We start from the raw sequence: 21,506 nt of genomic DNA, 5'->3' as shown, positions 1-21,506 counted from the left end.
TACCTAATATGAAAAAATTTAAGTCTGATGAACTAGCATGGGAAAATGATCTCCCAATGTCTGAGCTTCATCATAACATTAGACTGATTCTTGAGCAGGCCCAAGCTGAAAAGAATAACATAGAAGCTATTTTGGGAAATGAAAGGAGGAAATTGGTTGAGTAGTAGAAGCTCCACGCTGAGGGAGTTAGCAAGAGAATGAATCTTGATAAACCAAAGTTGACTTCTTTCACTTGTCAACTCTTCTAGCCATTTCAAAATGTCCACCATCGTCTACATAAATCCAAAGAGAGACAACAATATTTTTGAATTGCAATGCATTAAAAAAATGTGCTATAAAAAATATCAAGAACTACCAATACTTCAATAATGAAGTTTAAAGGAAAACTCAAGCATCTGTAATAGATAAATAAAATTATTCAAGTTTAATTTTTTTAAACCTTCTAGCTCCAATTTTCTGTTTGAATACCCAATATATATTTGTCCATGTTCATGGACTATATAGGCTTTATGTTCTTCTTGATAGTTGTGCCTTTCAAAAAATATTTTTGAATTTCTCCTTACTCCGCCATTGGTATTTTCCTTGCACTTTTACCCACATTTTCTTGAAAGATTACACTCTAAGTCACAAATCATACACTGATTTCTTTTGCATATCGAATTTGAAGCCACAAATCATACACTTACTTCTCTTGCATATCAAATTTGAAGTTAAGCTTCATGTTCTTCTTGGTAGTTGTGCCTTTTACGAAATATTTTTGAGTTTCTCCTCACTCCGCCATTGGTATTTTCCTCGCGCTTTTAATTTACAATCTTAGACTCCCTCCTTTTCTTGAAAGATTACACTCTAAGTCACAAATCATATACTGATTTGATCTTTTGAATATCGAATTTGAAGCCACAAATCATACACTTACTTCTCTTGCATAACGAATTTGAAGTTCGGTTTCATGTTCTACTTGGTAGTTGTGCCTTTCATGAAATATTTTTGAGTTTCTCCTCACTCCGCCATTGGTATTTTCCTCGCGCTTTTAATTTACCATCTTAGACTCCCTCCTTTTCTTGAAAGATTACACTCTAAGTCACAAATCATACACTGATTTCTTTTGAATATCGAATTTGAAGCCACAAATCATACACACACTTCTCTTGCATATCAAATTTGAAGTTCAAATTCTGGGGCCCTGGTGTATGTATGTTCTTTGTACTTAATTTTTGAAGACAAAAAAGGGGTGCAAGGTGGAATGTGAAGAGGAATCGTTTGGTATTAAATTTATTGGTGCTTTAATTATCAAAATTATTTCGATTTTTCCAACCGTTTTATTAACTTAGGAAAAGTTATAACATTCGATCATTATTTTTATTAATGGTTGCACGTCTTATTCTTCTTTGGATTGGAATTGAAAATTTAACTATTGCAACGTTTCATTATTCTTTAGATAGTAAAAAACAGTTTTTAACATGAAAATAAGAGAAATATTCAAAAATAATAAGGAAAAAGATAAATATATTGAAGCACAAATCTGTTGAATGACGGTAGCTTGCTTACTCAACCCCTTGACTTTGCTTATGCCCTTATTTATGCAGTAAAGAAAGAAAGCAAGTGAGGCGGGCTAAGATTCCATTCCAAATAACGTAACAGGATTCGATGTTCTTGGCTAGCACGAGGCAACTGGGGATGTCACAACCCCAGAAATAAGGAGGTCGTCCTTGTATCTTTAAGCACTGAGAAGTATAGAATATTTCAGTGAGCGATTATATTTTACAACCTCCTTTTCCAATTAACGATCTTGAAATTTTATTTGACGATTGGGCCTCTAGAGAGCACTTACCGACACTTCAGTATTCAAATGGTTACCTATACAATTATCTACTCAGCAAAATTAAATATTTTGCTGTTAGTTTATGTCCGAACTGTCTTTACGTTGTGTTCTTTTCTTATGATGAAAAAGTCAATCTTGGACTCATTTTACCTAAAAATGAATTATATAAGATCGTCTTCAACTATGAAAAATATTGCAGAAGAAAATTGCATTTACTGTTAACTCAAGTGTTTTTTTTTTTTTTTGTTGATGAGGAACGTTTGCCAAACACATCTGAGAAAGTCAACAAGACATATGGTTCACTTTTTTGCTCTGAAATATTAAAGCTAAAAAATGTCAGATTACATGGTTCTTGAGACTAGAATTAGTCTCTGATACATTACACGGAATGAAAGCATATCCTTGGAATAAACATTAATCTAGATCCAAATGAAAAAAATTCAAATTGAAATAAAAAATAATTAAGGAAACACTATAGAACATCTTTACATAATGACTAACAAAGATGGTCGCTTTTAATTTCTGCTTTCACCTCTCTACTCTTCCTTTCTTAAGGGAAAAAAGAGGTGGTAGTGCATTGTTTTTAGCCTGTGTGCAAATTGGCACATTAATCAAAGGTCTTACACTTGTAGTTGCTGATCTAGATCTCTCCAACCTTTTCTTAATCTTGTTCACATGCTTCTCTTTGCTTTCATCTGTTGTAGAAATTTCAGAATTCGAGTTCGAAGAAGATGAAGAAGAAGAAGACGGTGATAAAGAGGAAGGTCTCTGCTTTTGCTTTTTCAATCTCAATAACTCTTTCCACAAAACGTTACATGTTGGTGGCCTAGGAGATGGATCCTCATCAATAAACCAAATTGCTGGCCTATTCATCTCTTCTTTACTTTTCACCTCAGTTTCAGTCATTATTTCTTCTGTTTTGAGACTAATCTTGTTGAGTTTTTCAGCATGGTGCATTTGCCAATAGGGAAGTAGCTTACCATCAAATATTAGCTCATCCGCTGTAGTCATGTTTCCGCTTGTAAAATTGCTGGATAGGAACTCAAATTCAGCTGCATTAATCTCCTTTTCGCATGTTTTCTCTGCTTGAGAATTTGGACTTATAGATATGAAGTTTTTCTCATCAAGAAAGTCTGCAGAGAACGAAATACGGGGACTCGGTTTCGGCTCAATAGATCTAGTGGTAGTTTCTAAGGACACCATATCAGTTCTATCAGTAAAGAAGAAAATATAGAAAATAGAGTTGGCTAAAGGGGAGGAAACTGGGAGTGTAGATTGAACTATTGAACTCTTTTTAAGGGTTCTTTGGTATATGTAGTAGTGGTAAATATTTGGACGGTGAGAATATTTAAACTAAGTGGTCTGGTGAAGCAGAAACAAATGAGCTATTGATGTCTTTTAAATATATGGGAACAGCACATGGACAACTTTTGGAGCTAAAACAGAGCTGTTCTGAACGTGGAATCTCATTGTCTTTATAGGATTCAATTAACGAACTGCATACAAAGACAATTAGACGATATCAGCTCTCTTCCAAGTTAATTGTTGGTTGTGCCTAATAGGCTTATGTCCCCATTTTCAACTGGAGTAATAAAGATTTCTCATTTGTTAGTGGTGTGGCGTCTTAGAAGTTAATGAAGTAGGTGAAAATTATGAAATACTAGGATTCAGATTTCAGACAAAAAAATGTTAAGTATTTTTGTCCCTATATGTTTAAGCATTGGTGACAAAAGTATACATTATTTTTTGGTATTCGATAATATAGTCGAGAATGTGCTTAAACTGACTCCTACTTGACTCCTACTGCACCATTATTTTAAAAAATAGTTAGTAGTGACAATTAGTCACAGAAAAATACGCTTTGATTAGCAGTTTGACTATATATATAACTCTAGCAGAGATCATAATGACTTGGGAGAAGTCCCAGGCATCATGTGGTCACATGAGACTAATTTGCAGACCATGTGATCCTGCACTTCCCAACAAAATCAAACAGAACATGCAGATCTTGGCTCTCTTCACAGAACTTCCTTTTAAAAGGGCTTTGTGTTATTATAAGCTGGTTTCTGGTGTAATTTGTCTCGCCTGGGAAGGGATAATTGGAAAAAATATCTATCCGTAGTAGATATTTATGTCTATGTAATAGATGCATGACATATGTTTGCATAACTTCTATTGCTTAAGCATTGTTAGCTGCATGTAGTCTCAAATCATTAATCGTAACATGGTTTAATATAATTATCAAGCGTGAGTAAATTTTATTGAGGTAATGATGTCCTTTAGCAGTGTTTACAATGTGGTAGATATCATGTCCTGTTCCTAGGAAAGCTTGCATAGGTGTTATGACAAATTACAGAGTATCTTGCAGATAATGGCTCTACTTAAATATTTGATTAGAATTATGGAGTTTTAACAACGGTCCTATCATCGAATATATAGAATATGACCTAGGGAAACGAAAAGAACATGATGAGTTACTAAACTTTTATAGTATACTCCAAATAATTGATTTGTTATATGAGAATTCGCTACGCAAAGTATTTTGTACTATTGATGGAAACAACTTGGTCGTGTTTGGCTAATCTTATAAATTGGTCAAATTAGTTTATAAGCATATTTTGACTTATATAAGCGTTTGGTAAATATTCAAAGTACTTATAAGCCAATTTTTTATAAGTTAAAATTAGTCATAAGTCATAAGTTGGTCACCCCCAGCTTATGACTTCTCAGCTTATAAGTATTTTTAGTTTGACCAAACCTTTTACTAGTTTATCCTTAATAATATTTTTTAATTCACAAAATATTTTTCCCAAAATAAATATTCTAACTTTTCCTTCATTCCATATTCGTTGTTCATCATTTTCTTTACAAAGAAACTTTTTAATTTATAATTTTTTGTAAAGTTTTTAAGGATATTTTTATCATTTTAACAAAATAACAGCTTATCAGCACTTTTCTACCAAATACATCAATTACTTTTTATTAGTTTTAGCACATCTATCCAAACACGTAAATGCTTATTTAAAAAATCAGTTTTAGCACTTAAAAATACTTTTCAGCACTTCAAACTTATCAGTTATCTATAAACAGCTTATCCAAACGGGCTCTTATTTAGGTTATTTATCTGGGTAAAATAAATTTCAAAGGAAAAGGGCAGCTTTGTCTAAAATAAACAACGGCTTTTTATTTTATATTTAAAGAATTTGTTAATATGTTATTTTGATAGAAATAATGAATTGAAAGAATTTAATATTAGAAAAGGGCAGATTTGTTAAACTGCATCTTATTTACATTAGTGAAAAATAGGTAAAATGAATTGTTATAAAAAATTAATATTAGAGAAGCAAGCGTAATATTGTAAATTACGTGGGAAGGCTATGTGATCGAATAAAATATGATGGATGTCTCTGAAATTATCACTAAAAATTAAGGATAAAATCGTTATATTCATGCATGTAGGAATTTCATAATATAGCAGGTGTAAGTGTACGATTTTGAAACACGAAAAAAGTGTGTGCAGTTGAATCATATTTTCATGAGTGTTTAGAGTAATTTATCCTGAAAATAAAATCATATTACATGAATGCTTGGAGTAATTTATCCTAAAAATATCTTAGAGAGTTTTAAGTGAGACAAATTGTAAACACATGGACAAGCAGGGGTATTTCATAGCACTCATAAACTCCATGAATTGGCGTAAATATCAGATACGGATAAATCCTTTTGCCACCTCTTTCAAAATTATTGTCCTTCTAGATTTATTTATAACAGACCTTGCGGAGTATTTCAGAAGTGAAATTATTACTACTGTCCGCCAATGAAACTTTAGCCTGTACTTCCAAATTGTACCTTTCCTGGGTCTTAATTTATTACCTGAATTGCTGTCCATCCTAACGGTAAGTATCCATGTCCAACCCAGGCTCCAGCTTCCAATGCTCAGTAATTAAAAAACATTTCGAACGTACACACTTTAGAGTTTATTAGAATTTGTCTAATATCAACCAGCACAATTTTATAAAAAAAAGACTCAAAGGGGATTCACAGCTACGAAAATCTTTTGCATATGCTAATAGCTTAGATGTTATGCTAATCTATTAAAGTTTCTTAGAGGTTTTATAAAGCAAAATAACATTAATTATGTGATTAATGTAATTGATTTTTCGACTTTTTATGTAACTTATCATTTTTGTAAGTACGAAATAATGGTCAAGTGGTCAACAGCTCTTTTCCCTATAGCAAAATCAGATAAGCCTTATCTTATTTTATGTATCCATTGTTGACTGACTATAGAAGGACAAATTAAGGAGAGTTTTGGAAATTGCTAAAAATAAAGAGGGAAAGAGAAAACTTTTTGAGTTTAAATATAAACTTAAAAATCATTTTTTAACTCTATTAAAAGGTTAGATAATATTTTGTATACGGGTGAAACCGGACCCATGGGACGCCCCAATTTTCAATATGGTAAATCGAGCGAGAGACGTGATGATAAGGAATCGGAATCGAGGCAAGGGTCTCATCGAGTTAGGGTCCGGGGGCACAACGCCCGCCCTCGGGAATGTCAAGGCCATAACCCCGGGATCGGTCCAAATCCCAAAAGACTTCAGAGAGCATTATCGAGCAACCGAGCACGATTAACAGAAGGCCGTGATATCCGTGACCAGCAGGGTATCACGGTGTGGATCTCGGCACGTACCGGCAGAAATCCGGTGATTAATTAAACGGAAGATTTTTACCTTTTATGGAATTTTACCTAGGGTAGGACTCCCCTACTATATAAAGAGGGGGGGGGTCTGATTATTCATTAACAACATTGTAACATGCATATCAAGTTATTTTTTCTGTTATTCAAAGTTCTTATTCTTGTTCATCAGTGCTTGGTCATTGTGAGTCCGGGATCGAGGGAGGATATTTTATTAAGGCTGTTGTTAAGTCCGGAATCACCATCCTCAAGTGGTTTGATAATTTATTACTTTTTTTATCCGTTTAATCTAACGTAATTTATTGTTTGTATCGAATTAATCCATGTATCCTTAAAACCACAAACAAATTTAATTGTTATCCATTTTTTAGGGTAAACAATTTGGCGCCCACCGTGGGGGAGTCCGATCGGTAGCCCAAAATACGCACGTTGGTGATGGTGATGGGATCAACTTGCGAGTAATCTTCGGAATGTTGCCGGCTCAACAAGCAACGATAACCCAGGAAAACGCTCGCAGAAATGAACCAATTGTAGAAAGGCTGAGTGAAGCTGAACCCGGGATCAACCCCGAGATTATAAAAATGCTTGAGGAACTAACGAAACGGGTGGAATCGGGAGAAAAGAAAATCGAAGCCACTGACAAAAAAGTATAAACCTACAATTCCAGGGTCGACCAAATCCCAGGAGCACCACCGATATTGAAGGGCCTGGTTCCAAGAAGTTTGTTCAAAAACCTTTCCCTCCGAGCGCAGCTCCAAAGCCAATCCCAAAGAAGTTCTACATGCCCGAAATTCCCAAGTGCAATGAAACAACTGACCCAAATGAACATGTGACCTCCTACACGTGTACCATTAAGGGGAACGACTTGGAAAATGACGAGATCGAGTCCGTCCTGCTGAAAAAGATTGGATAGACCTTGTCAAAAGGAGCTATGATATGGTATCATAACTTACTCCTTAATTCTATTGACTCATTTGCTATGCTTGCAAATGCCTTTGTGAAAGCACACGTCGGGGCCATCAAGGTCGAGACCAGGAAGTTAGACCTTTTCAAAGTGAAGAAAAAAGACAATGAGATGCTCAGGGAATTCGTGTCCCGGTTTCAAATTGAACGAATGGACCTACCTTCGGTCGGGGACGATTGGGCCGTTCAAGCCTTCACCTAAAGACTCAATGCTCGAAGCTCATTGGATTCACAGCAGTTGAATTAAAATCTAATATAATATCCGGCGGTAACTTGGGCCGACGTCCATAACCGGTACCAATCAAAATTAGAATCGAAGATGATCAGCTTGGGGCCCCTTCCGGGTCCGTTTATCCCATCAGAGCTAGTGACAGATCCAGAAGAGACATTGATCGTGAACCAAGATCAAATAGAGACCGGTATCAACCATACAATGGAGATCGAAGAGGTAATGAGCCTGGACGAAACCTTGTGAGAAGTGAAAGGGGAAGCGACCAAGGTCAACATTGTTGGGAAACGTGTCAGGCTAATAGAAGGGAAAAAATATTTGAAAGAGAAAAGCAATAAATTGCACAAGACAAGACAAGAGAAGATTTACGTGGTTCGGTAATTTTTGCCTACTCCACGGCCATACAAAGAATAGCTCTTTATTAATTGAAGAGAGAAAGAAGAAGTTAAGTGATGATATGCAAATGAAAATACATACCTCTTTTATAGGCATTTGAATGCCCTGCCGACGTAAGCGCTTACATCATAGGAATGCCGATGTAAGCGCATACATCATAAGAATGCCGATGTAAGCGCTTATATCATAAGTTCATCTCTTTTTAATTTTTCTTTCTTTTGTTTTGTCTACTTTTATTTCTTTCACATACAGTAACAAGTTTGCTACTATCAAACATAACAGGAGACTCATGAGTAAAACGGCTTTGACAGGCCCATCGGGCCTAAGGAAGCGCCGAGGTTATTGGAGTACAACTTCAATGTCGATGTAGTTGCCATTGTATCTGCCATCGGACGCATCAAAGACACCAAGTGGCCTCGACCTTTACAGTCCGATCCTGCCCAAAGGGACCCAACCTAATGTGTAAATATCACGGCACTCATGGCCACAGAATTGAAGACTGCCGACAACTGAGAGAGGAAGTAGCCCAGTTATTCAACAACGGACACCTCCGAGAATTCCTGAGCGATCGAGCCAAAAATTATTTCAGGATTAGGGACTCTAATAAGCAGATCGAGCAGGAGGAACCTCATCACGTCATTAATATGATCATCAGTGGGGTCGGCTTCCTTCAGGGGTCGATGTTAAAGTGCACCAAAGTGTCCATCACAAGGGAAAAATGGACTCGAGATTACGTGCTATAAGGAACCGTATCTTTCAACGACGAGGATGCTGAAGGCATCGTGCAACCGCACAATGATGCACTGGTAATATCTGCACTCATAAATAAATCTCGAGTTAAGTGTGTGTTAATTGATCCAGGTAGCTCGGCCAATATCATCAGATCGAGGGTCGTAGAACAACTGGGTCTACGAGACCAAATTGTGCCTGCAGTTCGAGTTCTAAACGGATTCAACATGGCATGTGAAAAGGGGAGATAATCCTACCGGTGAACACTGCCGGAACCGTTCAGGAAATAAAGTTCTATGTGATCGAAGGAGATATGAGATACAATGCTCTATTTGGAAGGCCATGGATTCACAACATGAGGGCGGTGCTCTCGACACTACACCAGGTGTTGAAATTCCCAACACCAGGAGGGATTAAAACAATTTACGAAGAATAACCAGCCATAAAGGAGATGTTTGCGGTCGACGAGGTGGTCCCGATATCCCCACTCTCGACATCAAAGAACTCAAGTTTGATCACCAAGGAAGAAACCAAAAAGCAATCACCGATACCGGCCCTGACCGAGACGAAAAAGCAGGGGATGGGCGAGGATGACGACTATAGAGTTCCCAGGTATTTCATAGCCCCCAACGATACCGATGCCACCAAATCAACGGTCGAGGAGCTGGAGCAAGTCATATTGATCGAGCACCTGCCCGGTCTGAAGGTATACCTGGGCACGGGGTTAAGTCCCGAGCTCAGGAAAAAAACTCATTGAATTCCTTATAGCTGACATAGATTGTTTTGCTTGGTCCCACCTGGACTCGACAGGGATCCCGCCAGAAATAACTACTCACAAGTTGAGCCTGGATCCGAAGTTTAATCCGGTCAAACAGAAAATGAGGCCACAGTCCGAAGTCAAGTATGCATTCATAAAATACGAGGTGTCTAAAATCCTTAAAATAAGATCCATTCGGGAAGTTAAGTACCCGGATTGGTTAGCAAACGTAGTAGTAGTACCTAAAAAGGGGAATAAATTAAGAATGTATGTAGACTATAAAGACTTGAACAAGGCATGCCCCAAGGACTCTTTTCCCTTGCCCAACATCGATCGCATGCTCGATGCAACGGCCGTCCACGAGATCCTCAGCTTTCTTGATGCCTATTCCGGGTACAACTAAATTCGGATGGACCTGGGCGACCAGGAGAAAACATCTTTCACCACTATACTACAATGACCTTTGAAACGCACCTACTGTTATAACGTAATTCCATTTGGACTAAAAAACGTCGGTGCCACTTACCAACGCCAGTAAATCAGATGTTCGAAGAGAAAATAGGAAAATCAGTGGAGGTTTATATTGACGACATGTTAGTTAAGTCCCTGCGAGCAGAGAACCATTTGAAACATTTGCAGGAAACATTCAACATATTGAAGAAATACAATATGAATGAACCCGGAGAAATGTGCATTCAGAGTCGGGTCCGGGTAATTCCTCGGATTCATGGTATCCAACCGTAGAATCTAGATCAATCCAGATAAGATCAAGGCCATAAAAGACATTATTGTGATGGACAATGTCAAGGACGTTCAAAGGTTAACTGGGCGCATAGCCGCCTTGGGTCGATTCATTTCAAGGTCCCCTGACAAGAGCCATCGTTTCTTCTCGTTATAGAAGAAGAAGAAGAACTTCTCATGGACCCCGGAGTGCTAACAAGCCTTGGAAGAACTCAAGCGGTACCTTTCGAGCCCGACTTTACTTCATACTCCGAACGCAGACGAGCAGTTGTACCTGTACTTAGCGGTATCCGAGATAGCGGTAAGTGGAGTCCTGGTCCGGAAAGAGGAAGGTATGTAATCCCCTATATATTATGTTAGCAGGACTCTAGGCGAGGCCGAAACTAGGTATCCTCACCTGAAAAAATATGCGTTCGCTTTGCTAAGCGCCTTTAGGAAGTTAAAACTATATTTTCAATGCCATCCCATATGTTTCGTGACTACTTACCCGTTGAGAAACATAATGCATAAACCCGAGCTCTCTCGATGATTGGCCAAATGGGCCGTGGAAATCAGCAGATACGATATCAAATATCGACCCCGAAACGCCATCAAAAGGGAATTGTTATTAAACTCGGGGACTTCCTCGGGGATCTGGACCCTCTTTACGGATGGTGCCTCGAACGCAAAGGGGTTCAGACTTGGCATCGTGTTGAAGCCACCAACGGGTAATATAGTTAGGTAATCTATTAGAACTGTAAAATTGACTAACAACGAGGCCGAGTATGAGACTATGATTTCAGGTCTCGAATTGGCTAAAAGCCTGGGGGGCGAGGTGATCGAAGCTAAATGCGATTCCCTCCTTGTGGTGAACCAAGTCAATGGGACGTTCGAAGTCAAAGAGGAACGAATGCGAAGGTACCTGGACAAACTACAGGTAACGCCACATTGGTTCAAGGAGTGGACCCTGCAACATGTACTTCAGGATCAAAACAGCAAAGCCGATGCTCTTGCTAACTTGGGATCGTCGGTTGATGATGATGAGTTCAGCTCGGGATTGGTCGTACAACTCATGAAATCGGTAGTGGATGAAGGCCACGCAGAGATAAACTCGACGAGCTTAACCTGAGACTGGAGAAACAAGTATATAGATTACCTGAAGACCGGGAAGCTACCCTCGGATCCAAAAGAATCGAGAGCTCTGCGAACAAAGGCGACCAGGTTCAGTATGTCCGAAGACAACACCCTATTCAGGAGAATGTTCGATGGCCCACTCATCATATGTCTGGAACCGGGAGATACCGAATATGTCTTGAGGGAAGTTCACGAAGGCACCTGCGGGAACCATTCGGGTGCCGAATCGTTGGTTCGTAAGATAATCAGAGCTGGCTAATACTGGATCGACATGGAGAAAGATGCGAAGGAGTTCGTGTGAAAATGGTGTCAGAGACACGCACCGTTGATTCATCAGCCCGGGGAGATACTACCTTCAGTCTTGTCACCCTGGCCATTCATGAAATGGGGAATGAACATCGTCGGTCCCCTGCCGTGGGCACCCAATAAGGCTCAATTTATATTATTTATGACTGACTATTTTTCTAAATGGGTGGAAGCCCAGGCATTTGATAAAATCAGGGAGAAAGAAGTTATTGATTTTATTTGGGACCACATAATATGCCAGTTCGGAATGTCGGCTGAGATCGTTTGCAAAAATGGGAAGCAGTTCATCGGCAGTAAGGTGAGAAAATGTTTTGAGGACCATAAGATCAAAAGGATCCTATCAACATCCTATCACCCTAGTGAGAACGGGCAGACGGAGTCTACGAACAAAACCATACTTCAAAATCTTAAGAAGATATTGACCGACGCCAAAGGAAAATGGAAGAAAATTTTGCCCGAAGTCCTGTGGGCATATTGTACGACCTCAAAATCTGGTACCGGGGCCACCCCGTTCTCGCTGGTGTACGGTGCCAAAGCGCTAATACCGGTCAAAGAAGGAGAATCGAGTTTTAGGTTCCGATATGCGACCGAAGAGTCAAACGATGAGGCCATGAGCATGAGCCTGGAACTATTGGACAAGAGGAGCTAGCCTGCCATCGTCCGGTTAGCCGCCCAAAAATAACGGATCGAAAGGTATTACAACCGGAGAGCCAACCTCCGACACTTCAATATTGGGGACTTGGTGTTAAGAAAGGTGACACTGAACACCCGGAACCCGAACGAAGGGAAGCTGGGACCGAATTGGGAAGGTCCATATCGAATTATCGAGATTACCGACAAAGGATCATACAAACTCGAAGCAGGGAACGGTGAGCGACTACCGAACAACTAGAACGTAACCCACTTGAAACGATACTACTGCTAAGGTATGACCCTATCCATTCTTTTCTTTACATATATTATGAACTGAACTAACACTTGCAGGCAACGGCTAAAGAATGATGCAGCTATTAGGCCCGAAAGCACGCGTTGCATTCTTTTTTCCTTGAACCGGTTTTGTCCCAAATGGGTTTTCCGACAAGGTTTTTACGAGGCAACAGTAGATCGTGCTAACTTAGAATTGAAGATCGGTTATGAACCGGAGTCGAGGGTCGCATCAATAGTATCCGAGCCCTCTCAACGATCGACCTCGAATACTGGGGGCTATCACCCTCGGATAATGGTTTTAGCAAGGAAGGAAACTTTGTGCTTGAACAGTCTGGGCTCGGTGGATAGGATTTATTGTAAGGTCCAAATGGTCAAATGAATTGTACCCACATAGACCACTTAAGCCATAACACGACGCGTGTACATATTTGCAATCTTGTATGTTGCGCACAGAAATAAAAGAAAATTTCTACCTTGCAGATACATATTTTGTCCCTTAAGACTATTAGATTTTGCTCCATAAGGATAGATATTGTGCCCAAGGGCCGCCTCTCTAGTTCCAAGGGATCACCCCCACTCGGGAACTGTCACCCTACGCAAGCCCAGACGGCTCAGGTATCAAAGCCCGGGGGTACAAGCCTATTAGGCAGTACCCGAATTTAAAAAGCTATGGCCATCCTAGAAACGGCTTGGAGACGTCCGAAGCCCGTAATCAAAACATAAGGCCTTTAAAATTTCCAAAACTGTTCCAAGGATACCCTCGACAAAACTATAATCTAAAAATATTTAAGCAAGTACTTTGGGGAAAGCTTCCGGTCATACCAAGCCCCCACAAGTTTCAAACAAAATTACATCGAAAACAAGCCTCGCTCGAACTTTCGAACAAGACCTTATTTCTACGTTTTATTTCGTGCTAAGGCATTTGAAATCTTTGAAATCATAAAGAATAAACCAAAAGAAACAAACTCGAAAATTGCCAAAGGGAAAAATGCCTTATATATATTCCAATAAAGATCTTTACAAAGGCTAAACGGCATCAAGAAAATAAACAGAAATAAAAAAACACAAAAGAAAAATCTCTAAGGCACCTAAGCTTGATCTCCACCGGAGCCAGCCTCGTCACCGGGGCCATCGGGGTCTTCTCCGCCCTCGAGTTCGCCGGAGCCCTAGAGCCTTCCTCGTCCTTGGGGTCAGCCAGCTTCTTAGCCTCGGCCTCAAGTTTTTTAGCATCTTTGATCTCATCCGACAAGTCAAAACCTCGAGCATGGACCTCCTCGAGAGCCTCTCTTCGGGACTGCCACTTCACGCACTCAATAGTGACTTTCAGGCGGTCCTGGGTTGCCTCAGCATCAGCTCTGTATTGAGCCACCATCTCTTCAGCATCGGCCCCGGTTATTTCCATCACTGACTTGGCTATTTTAAGCTCCTTTCCAAGGGTATCCCATTCAACGATGGTCGAGTCTAGTTAAGACTGAAGGTCTTTAATTTTTTGGGCTCGGGCCTCAGCTTTCTCCCTCGCCACTCGAAGTTGGACCTCCACCGAGACCAGCTACTTTCGGGCAGCCTCCTTCTCCGAAGCCAATCGTTCTATTTTTCCCTTCCACTCTTCGGCCATGGCCTTGACCTCATCCACCTCGGCTCGAAGTTAGTCGATCTGGTCAACCTTCTGCTGAACCTGCAGGTTTTGATCGTTAGTCACCATGTCTAACTCATCATCGCTAACTTCAAAGATCTTTTCCTGTTCCACCAGGTCGGTATGTTCCTTCTGAGATGCATCCAACTCAGCCCAGAGATTCTTGACCGCTTCTTCGCATTGCTCGCTGAGAAGCTTATACATGTCCCTCTTCTTAGCAAGCTCCTTGACCTCAGCCTCGAGCTGGTTAACCTCAGTTCGGTACCGGAGAAAGGCTTTATGATGAAGTATCGAGGTCTGCAAAGATATGAAAAGGAAAGGGCATGAGAGATATCAAAAACTAAATTTGAAGACAAAAGAGTGTTATGACACCTTACCCGGTTTAGCACCTGTTTTGCTTCGTTGAACAAGCATGGTGCATCCATCTCGTTAATTTTCGCATGATCTTCTTCGATTACCAGGCAAAGGATGTAGCTAGCTACTCCGACAGGGGCGGAAAGAACCCAGGCATCCTTCGGGATGGTGATGATAACTGATCACTTCCGACCGGGATCCATGCTCGGGGTGGGGAACCAGTTGCTCAACTTTGGGATCGAGTTCAGCTCACCGTCCTCCGAGGATGAGCTTTTCCTCGGCACCCCTAAATCACCCAACCCGGAGAAGTATTCTAGAGCGGTTGATTTCACACCATCAAAAAAGCAACAGAGGGGATCGTCCGCACCATGAGCCCCTTCGTTGGATCGATGCTTCGTCACTCGGGCTTTATCGAACATGAACTCTGCAAATGAAGGCGACCCCAAAATTTCTATAACACTGGGCGGGGCGGAGCCGGTATCTGAACTAGTCCTCACTTCTGCACTAGCCTCCTGAACAAGAGGGGGATTATCCTCCATTGTTTCTCCCTCGATTGCCACTCATCCTTCGGGGATGGATGACTCACAGGCCACAAAACGATCGTCCTCCTTGGGCTCGTCCTTGAGCCGGTAAAGGAAGTTTGAGTCAGGAACTTGGGAGCTGGAACTGTCCTTTGGCTTATAGGCTAACCTTATCTTTGGTTTCTTTTTCTCCTAGATCGGAGAACTCGGATCCATCCTTCTTTTCTTCTCTCCTACTATGGCCCCGGGCTGTCCCAAAGCAGAAGGATCGACAGGCAGGTCTTCGCCCCCACTAAAAGCCTAAGCTCAATGGTCTTAGGCAAGCCTGCAAAAAGAGAAGAGAAGGAATGAGGACATAGTGCTGAAAAAGGGAGCCCAGTGCTACTTATTTGGGAAAAGAAATCTTACCATGGGAACGGGCCTCCCAGCGGCACTTCGAGAGCTCGCACCACGAGCGCTCGGCATAAGGCATCTGCAAACAAATGCCTTCGATCCACTGCTTGAGCTGAGAAATGGCATTTGGGACTCGAGCGAAGGCTGCACCACAACAAATACCGATGAGGAAAAGGGAGGTAAAATGTAAAATGGACATCTATAAGAAAAGTAAACTTACATGATACATTCCACTTCTCGGGGAATGGTCTAACTTCAGTAGGGATCAGGTCGGCGGTCCTCACCCAGACAAAGTGTCCCTACCAACCCCGATCCTGGTCCTCGACAATGCTTGAAAATGGGCTTTGTTGACCCGGCATACGAGATTTATCAGTCCTCCCCCCCTCCCCCCCAAGATTCGGGGATTGTACAAGCGGAGTAAATGATCGATGGTGAACAAGCAGTAGTCGATCTTGTTCACAAAGTATCGGAGGAGGATTACGATCCTCCATAGCGATGGGTGAATCTGACCGAGGCATACATCATACCTTCTGTAGAAGTCGAGGATAATCGGGTCCACCGAGCCCAGCGTGAAGGGATAAGTATAGACACTTAAATATCCCTTCACATGTGTAGTAATGTCATCATCAGGCTTGGGAACTACTATGTCCTTATCCACCCAGCCACATTCCTTTCGAACCACGGGAATGACGACCTCGGTGATAGAGCAGATGTACATGGATACCGCCTTGCCTCGGCCTTGCACCTATGGCGGCTTTTCGACTTTAAAGTCATCCACGACCGAAACCCCCCCGGGGATGAACATTTTCAAGGGGGCACAACTGTCTGTTCATCGGTAGCCGCGCCGGGAGCGAACCTCTCGAGGACAACCACATCAGGGGCGGTCTCCTCGACCTCGGTGGTCGGATGTGAGGAAGAAGAAGCACCTTTTTGAGGAATAGTCTTGGAAGTCTTCGCCATTGTTATCTGGAAAAAAGGTTTGAAAGTGTGAAGGACGATTAGGAGATGAAAGGTAAAAACTTACTAAGAAAATCAACCACGCTGGCTTGGGTAGAGGATAAAGAAAAGATTGTAATTTGTTCAAAAATCTTGAAAAACAAAGGTAAGAATATTGGAGTATGAAGAAAGGTGGTGGTATCTTGAAGAATCGAAGGTAAAAGCTTGGTCAAGAGTAAAAAATGAATGAAGGAGGGAGTATTTATATACGCTTTGCGCCGTTTCGTATTCAGGGACGGTCTGCCGATGGATGACACGCGTTCGAAGTCATTATGATGCGACTGACAGGACGTTTCTGTTTCTTTGTTGTTTCTGTCACAGCGTGTTGAAGAAGGAATAGAAGAGCTCGTATCGTTCCTCGACGTTTCCGTAAACTTACTCTCCGAGAAAGGGGACTATTTGTATACGGGTAAAACCGGGCCCATGGGTTGCCCCGGTTTTCAATAAGGTAAATTGAGCGAGAGACGTGATGATAAGGAACCGGAATCGAGGCAAGGGTCTCATCGAGCTAGGGTCCGGGGGCACAACGCCCGCCCTCGGGAATGTCGGGGCCATGACCCCGGGATCAATCCAAATCCCAAAAGACTTCAGAGAGCATTATCGGGCAACCGAGCACGATTAACAGAAGGTCGTGATATCCGTGACCAGCCGGGTATCACGGCGTGGATCTCGGCACGTACCGGCGAAAATCCGGTGATTAGTTAAACTGAAAATTTTTACCTTTTATGGAATTGTACCTAGGGTAGGACTCCCCTACTATATAAAGGGAGGGGGGGGGGTCTGATTATTCATTAATAATATTGTAACACGCATATCAATGCAATATACTATTATTTTCTCTGTTATTCAAAGTTCTTATTCTTGTTCATTAGTGCTTGGTCATTGTGAGTCCGGGATCGAGGACGGATATTTCATTAAGGCAGTTGTTAAGTCCGGAATCACCCTCCTCAAGTGGTTAGATAATTTATTACTTTCTTTATCCGTTTAATCTAACGCAATTTATTATTTGTATCGAATTAATCCACGTTTCCTTAAAATCACAAATAAATTTAATTGTTATCTGTTTTAATGCGAGTTTCACAGACACTATCCAGTCTCAACAACTGGATACATGCAGCTACCACAAAGCTGACTGCCATTTCCATTGCAGTGGCAGTACAGTCTTCAGCCCCATCAGAGCTTCAGGTACCTCCATCATTGGAGGTGTCTTTAAAGAAGATTCTGGATAACCAGAACAAGATTCTGGATGGCCAGAAGAAGATTCGGGAGACTCTTGATACACATGGGAGGATTATCAAGGATTTGGGGAAACAGGTGAAGAAGATGCAAAAAACTCAAGCATCTAAGGATTCAGTGGAGAAGTTGAGCAAAGAAGTTCAGAAGATTGCTTCTGCCGGTGATATTCCACTGGACCTTCTCATGGAGGACACATCCCCAGCAGCCCCTGCACCATTGCCCGATGCATCAGAGGTAGTAGCCGGCCAGTCTGAGGAGCCTACTGTTACTTTAAACACTACTGAGGAGATGATTCAGATGCTCAGAAACCCCGTAGTCCCCCAGTCAGAGGATGTAGAGATCCAGTTAGAGGATACGGAGGGTGATGATGACCCGATGCAGACAGAGACCACATAGAGAGTTTTCTCTACTCTCTACCCTTTTTTTCCTGTCCTTATTTGTTATGAGCATTGAGGACAATACTATTTTTTTAGTTGGGGGGTGGTCCATTTTGATTTGATCTGTGATGACATTTGGTATATAATAACTATGATACTATTTTTCTTTATCTTTATTTACTGTTATTTTTACTTTTTAGTATGTATATAATTTTACCTTTCGATGTATATATTCGTTTACTCCATCTTGTACATATTCAGTTTACTTTCCGTAGTTTACTTCATAACTTCTTTCGTTATTTTCCCTTAATAGCTTAGCTTCTTATTTCCTCTAGTAGCTTCTTTTTAAGTTTTTAGCTTCTTTTTACATTTTGTGTGAACAATAAGCCTTTGGTTTTCTTAATGTCATGTTTCTTTCCAAAGGTGGATGTTGTGTGAACCGGGTGGCTCTTCCCGATGATGGATGGCGTGACAACCTTCTTAAAAGATCGAGTCCGTTTTCTTTCTATTTTGGTGTGTATAGTAGTAATAATGAATAAAAGTGTCTCAAGAAGGCTTCACTTGGTACTAACACATTTACCTTCGACCTCATAGTTAGAGACAAGTTGATTAGCAAAGATTAGCTCTAGTTGTAACATTTAGACTCTTGAGTTGACTAAAACAATCATCGCGTGATTTCCTTGAGCCATTTATGATTTTCAATCTTAGCTAGGGTTGTTGTGGGCCCTCGACTCTATTCTCTTTAACAATCCAGCAGCTTGAGAGGTGAGATATTGTATTGCAAATCCAAGTCCCGTGCCAATAAGTCTAGTACTTGCCCTGAATATTTGTCTAGGCAAAATTCTAAGTGTAGATCAACTTGAGAAATGATTGTAGGCTCTCCTTGGTCCAATTTGAACTTTGAAAGCTTCCATAGCCTACAGATATGATATCCCTAGTCAACCCCTTTGAGCCTAAGCCTTTTACATTCAATAGCCACATTACAAGCCTTTATCCATTCTATAATGAACCTCTCTTGGCACCCAATATTTCCTTAGCATTCATGATAAACAATTGGAAAAAGCATAAGTTTAGGGGAGAGACGAGGAATTTGAAAGTGATAAAAGGTTCAAAGAATAAAAAGAATTGATGAAAAGGAAAGGCAAAGAAAGAAGAGCCAAAAAGAAATACGTCAAAAAGAAAATGAAAGTTGAAGGGATTCAAAGAACGCAATGATGAAAGCATGGAATGATGAGAAAAGGAGAAAAATAATTGTCATGAGTAAGAAAGAGTGACAGTGTGTCTCTCTAGTTCCCCTAAGGAAGAAGAAAATGACTCAAAGAGTCAAGAAAGTATGTGCCGAAATGAGAAAATGGAGTACTTAAGGAGAGATGAAACCATCATAGTTCGATAAGTCCTACCTTGATCCAAAAGCCTTCATTACATCCCATTAAAGCCCTATATGATTTCAAGTTGAGTTAGCTTACATTAGTGGTGATTTACATAAGGGGCAAGCTTATGGTACTTAGAGCGGGACTTGTGGCATTCTTTTGAGAGTGATGAGCGCACTTCTTCACAATCCTTGTTTTGAGTGGTACATTCTAAAAAGTAAGATTTGCTCATGGAAAGTAGAGGAGGATGAGTTTGGGATCCACAATGACCTACATGATAGAGCGAGCGTCCTGGATGAATTGAGTCAACTCTTGATGCTTTAGTGTCATATTAGAACTATATTACTCAAAAGGTCATAACATAATGTTATTGATAATTCATTTGTGTTGAGGGTAATTGTTAGTCCCAATTGATGCTTAATGGAGTCACCTTAGGCCAGCTGAAATATCCTTTTCTTTTTCATGTGGAGGTGGGAATTACCTTATTTGCTCGAGGACAAGCAAAAGCTTAAGTTTGGGGGAGTTGATAAGTAAGAATTTTAACCTATTATTTGCTCTCTTTTACTTGTGTTTAGGGCCAAAATGCGTGAAGGTATTCCCGGAAACTAATGTAATATGCTTGCTTGCAGGGATTGTTCAAAATAAGCCAAAGGAGTCATAATCAACTCATAAATGAGTCAAAACTTGAACAAAAACCAAGACTGGGCCAAAAGATGTGAAACGCGAAAAGCGACCCGAAAGCTACAACGCGGCCGTGAGCACTATTTCGAGGTCCGCGAAAGGAAGATTCAGAGAGATTTATTTTTGGTCTAAAACATGAACGCGGACCGCGTTAGAAAGGTGCGGCCGCTAAAGTACCTACGCGGCCGCGATTGGAATTACGCGGACTGCGGTTGCTGAGGTTCAGAGAGCTTACATTTTAAGCAAAAATAAGAAGCGTGGTCCGCGTCAAGATTATATGACCGCGGAAGTCTCCTACGCGACTGCGATGGAAATTACGCGGTCTGTAAAACTATGCTCAACCCAAATCTAGAAGTGAAGAACGCGGACCGCGATCAGAATTACGCGGCCGCTAAAGCAAGAGTGCGGCCGCGGTTAGAATTATGCAACCGCGTAACCTCCGCAGGGGTATTTTTGTCCGGAAAACTAGGATAACAAGGAATTGGGGTGAACTCAAGAAATTGATAGCCCCAATTAAAGGGTTAAACCTAGAGATAGTAATACCCGACTTGAGCTAATATCACGTGACTTGCATGAATACCCATTTGGACTTGAGAAAGCCAAATTGGGCAAATTCACTCAAACTATAGAGAGGTATAGAGTGAGTACTTGGGTGTGATAGCTATATTATGACCCCAAATTAATCAAGCTTGCCCTAGATTCTTGTTACCCGTTAGATATCCACCTAGGCGGAAGTCACTGCCCTAGTCCTTTTAAACACTTGAAAACCAACATAAAAAATATTGTACTTAGATTTAATCATTGCATACAATAGAATAAAATTAGAGGTAGAATCAAAAACCAAAATGTGTGGAAGCGTAATTAGGAACAAAACACGCATCTAGACTTATATATAAACCTAATTCCAAATCAATTAACTCCCTGTGGATTCATTCCCGACCATCCTCGCTACTCAAAAGTAGTGCAGATTTGGACCCGATCAACCCCATTCATTCAGCTCTTCCAATCGCAAGCGATGTTCCAGCTCCTTCTAGACCCCAGGAGATTTATTATGCACCACTAATATCTAGTGTGCCTCCTACATGGGGTGTTCCTAGCGGCTAGTCCAGCAGATCTGGCCTGAGCCAGCCACAACAGCCACGTCCTCCCAGAGCTTGTTTTGAGTGTGGCGACACTCGCCATGCGGTGAGGGATATCCCCAGGATTAGGAGGTGTGCACCTCCACACACTTCTCAGCCACAGTGTGCTTCACCGGGTCCTCAA

At 41.0% G+C, this 21,506-nt stretch overlaps 1 protein-coding gene across 1 annotated transcript; it reads right to left on the bottom strand.

Annotated features, from left to right (window-relative positions):
• Positions 1–2,350: 2,350 nt before the first annotated feature.
• LOC104112875 (uncharacterized) lies at positions 2,351–3,025 on the bottom strand. Its single transcript, XM_009622915.3, has one exon. It carries the CDS (start codon positions 3,023–3,025, stop codon positions 2,351–2,353), a length of 675 nt encoding a protein of 224 aa, XP_009621210.1.
• Between the last annotated feature and the right edge of the window lie 18,481 nt (positions 3,026–21,506).

The sequence above is a fragment of the Nicotiana tomentosiformis genome, chromosome 6 (assembly GCF_000390325.3).
Source record: "Nicotiana tomentosiformis chromosome 6, ASM39032v3, whole genome shotgun sequence".
Lineage (NCBI taxonomy): Eukaryota > Viridiplantae > Streptophyta > Magnoliopsida > Solanales > Solanaceae > Nicotiana > Nicotiana tomentosiformis.
The sequence above is the reverse complement of the archived record's forward strand: the minus strand, read 5'-3'. Positions and strand labels throughout refer to the sequence as shown.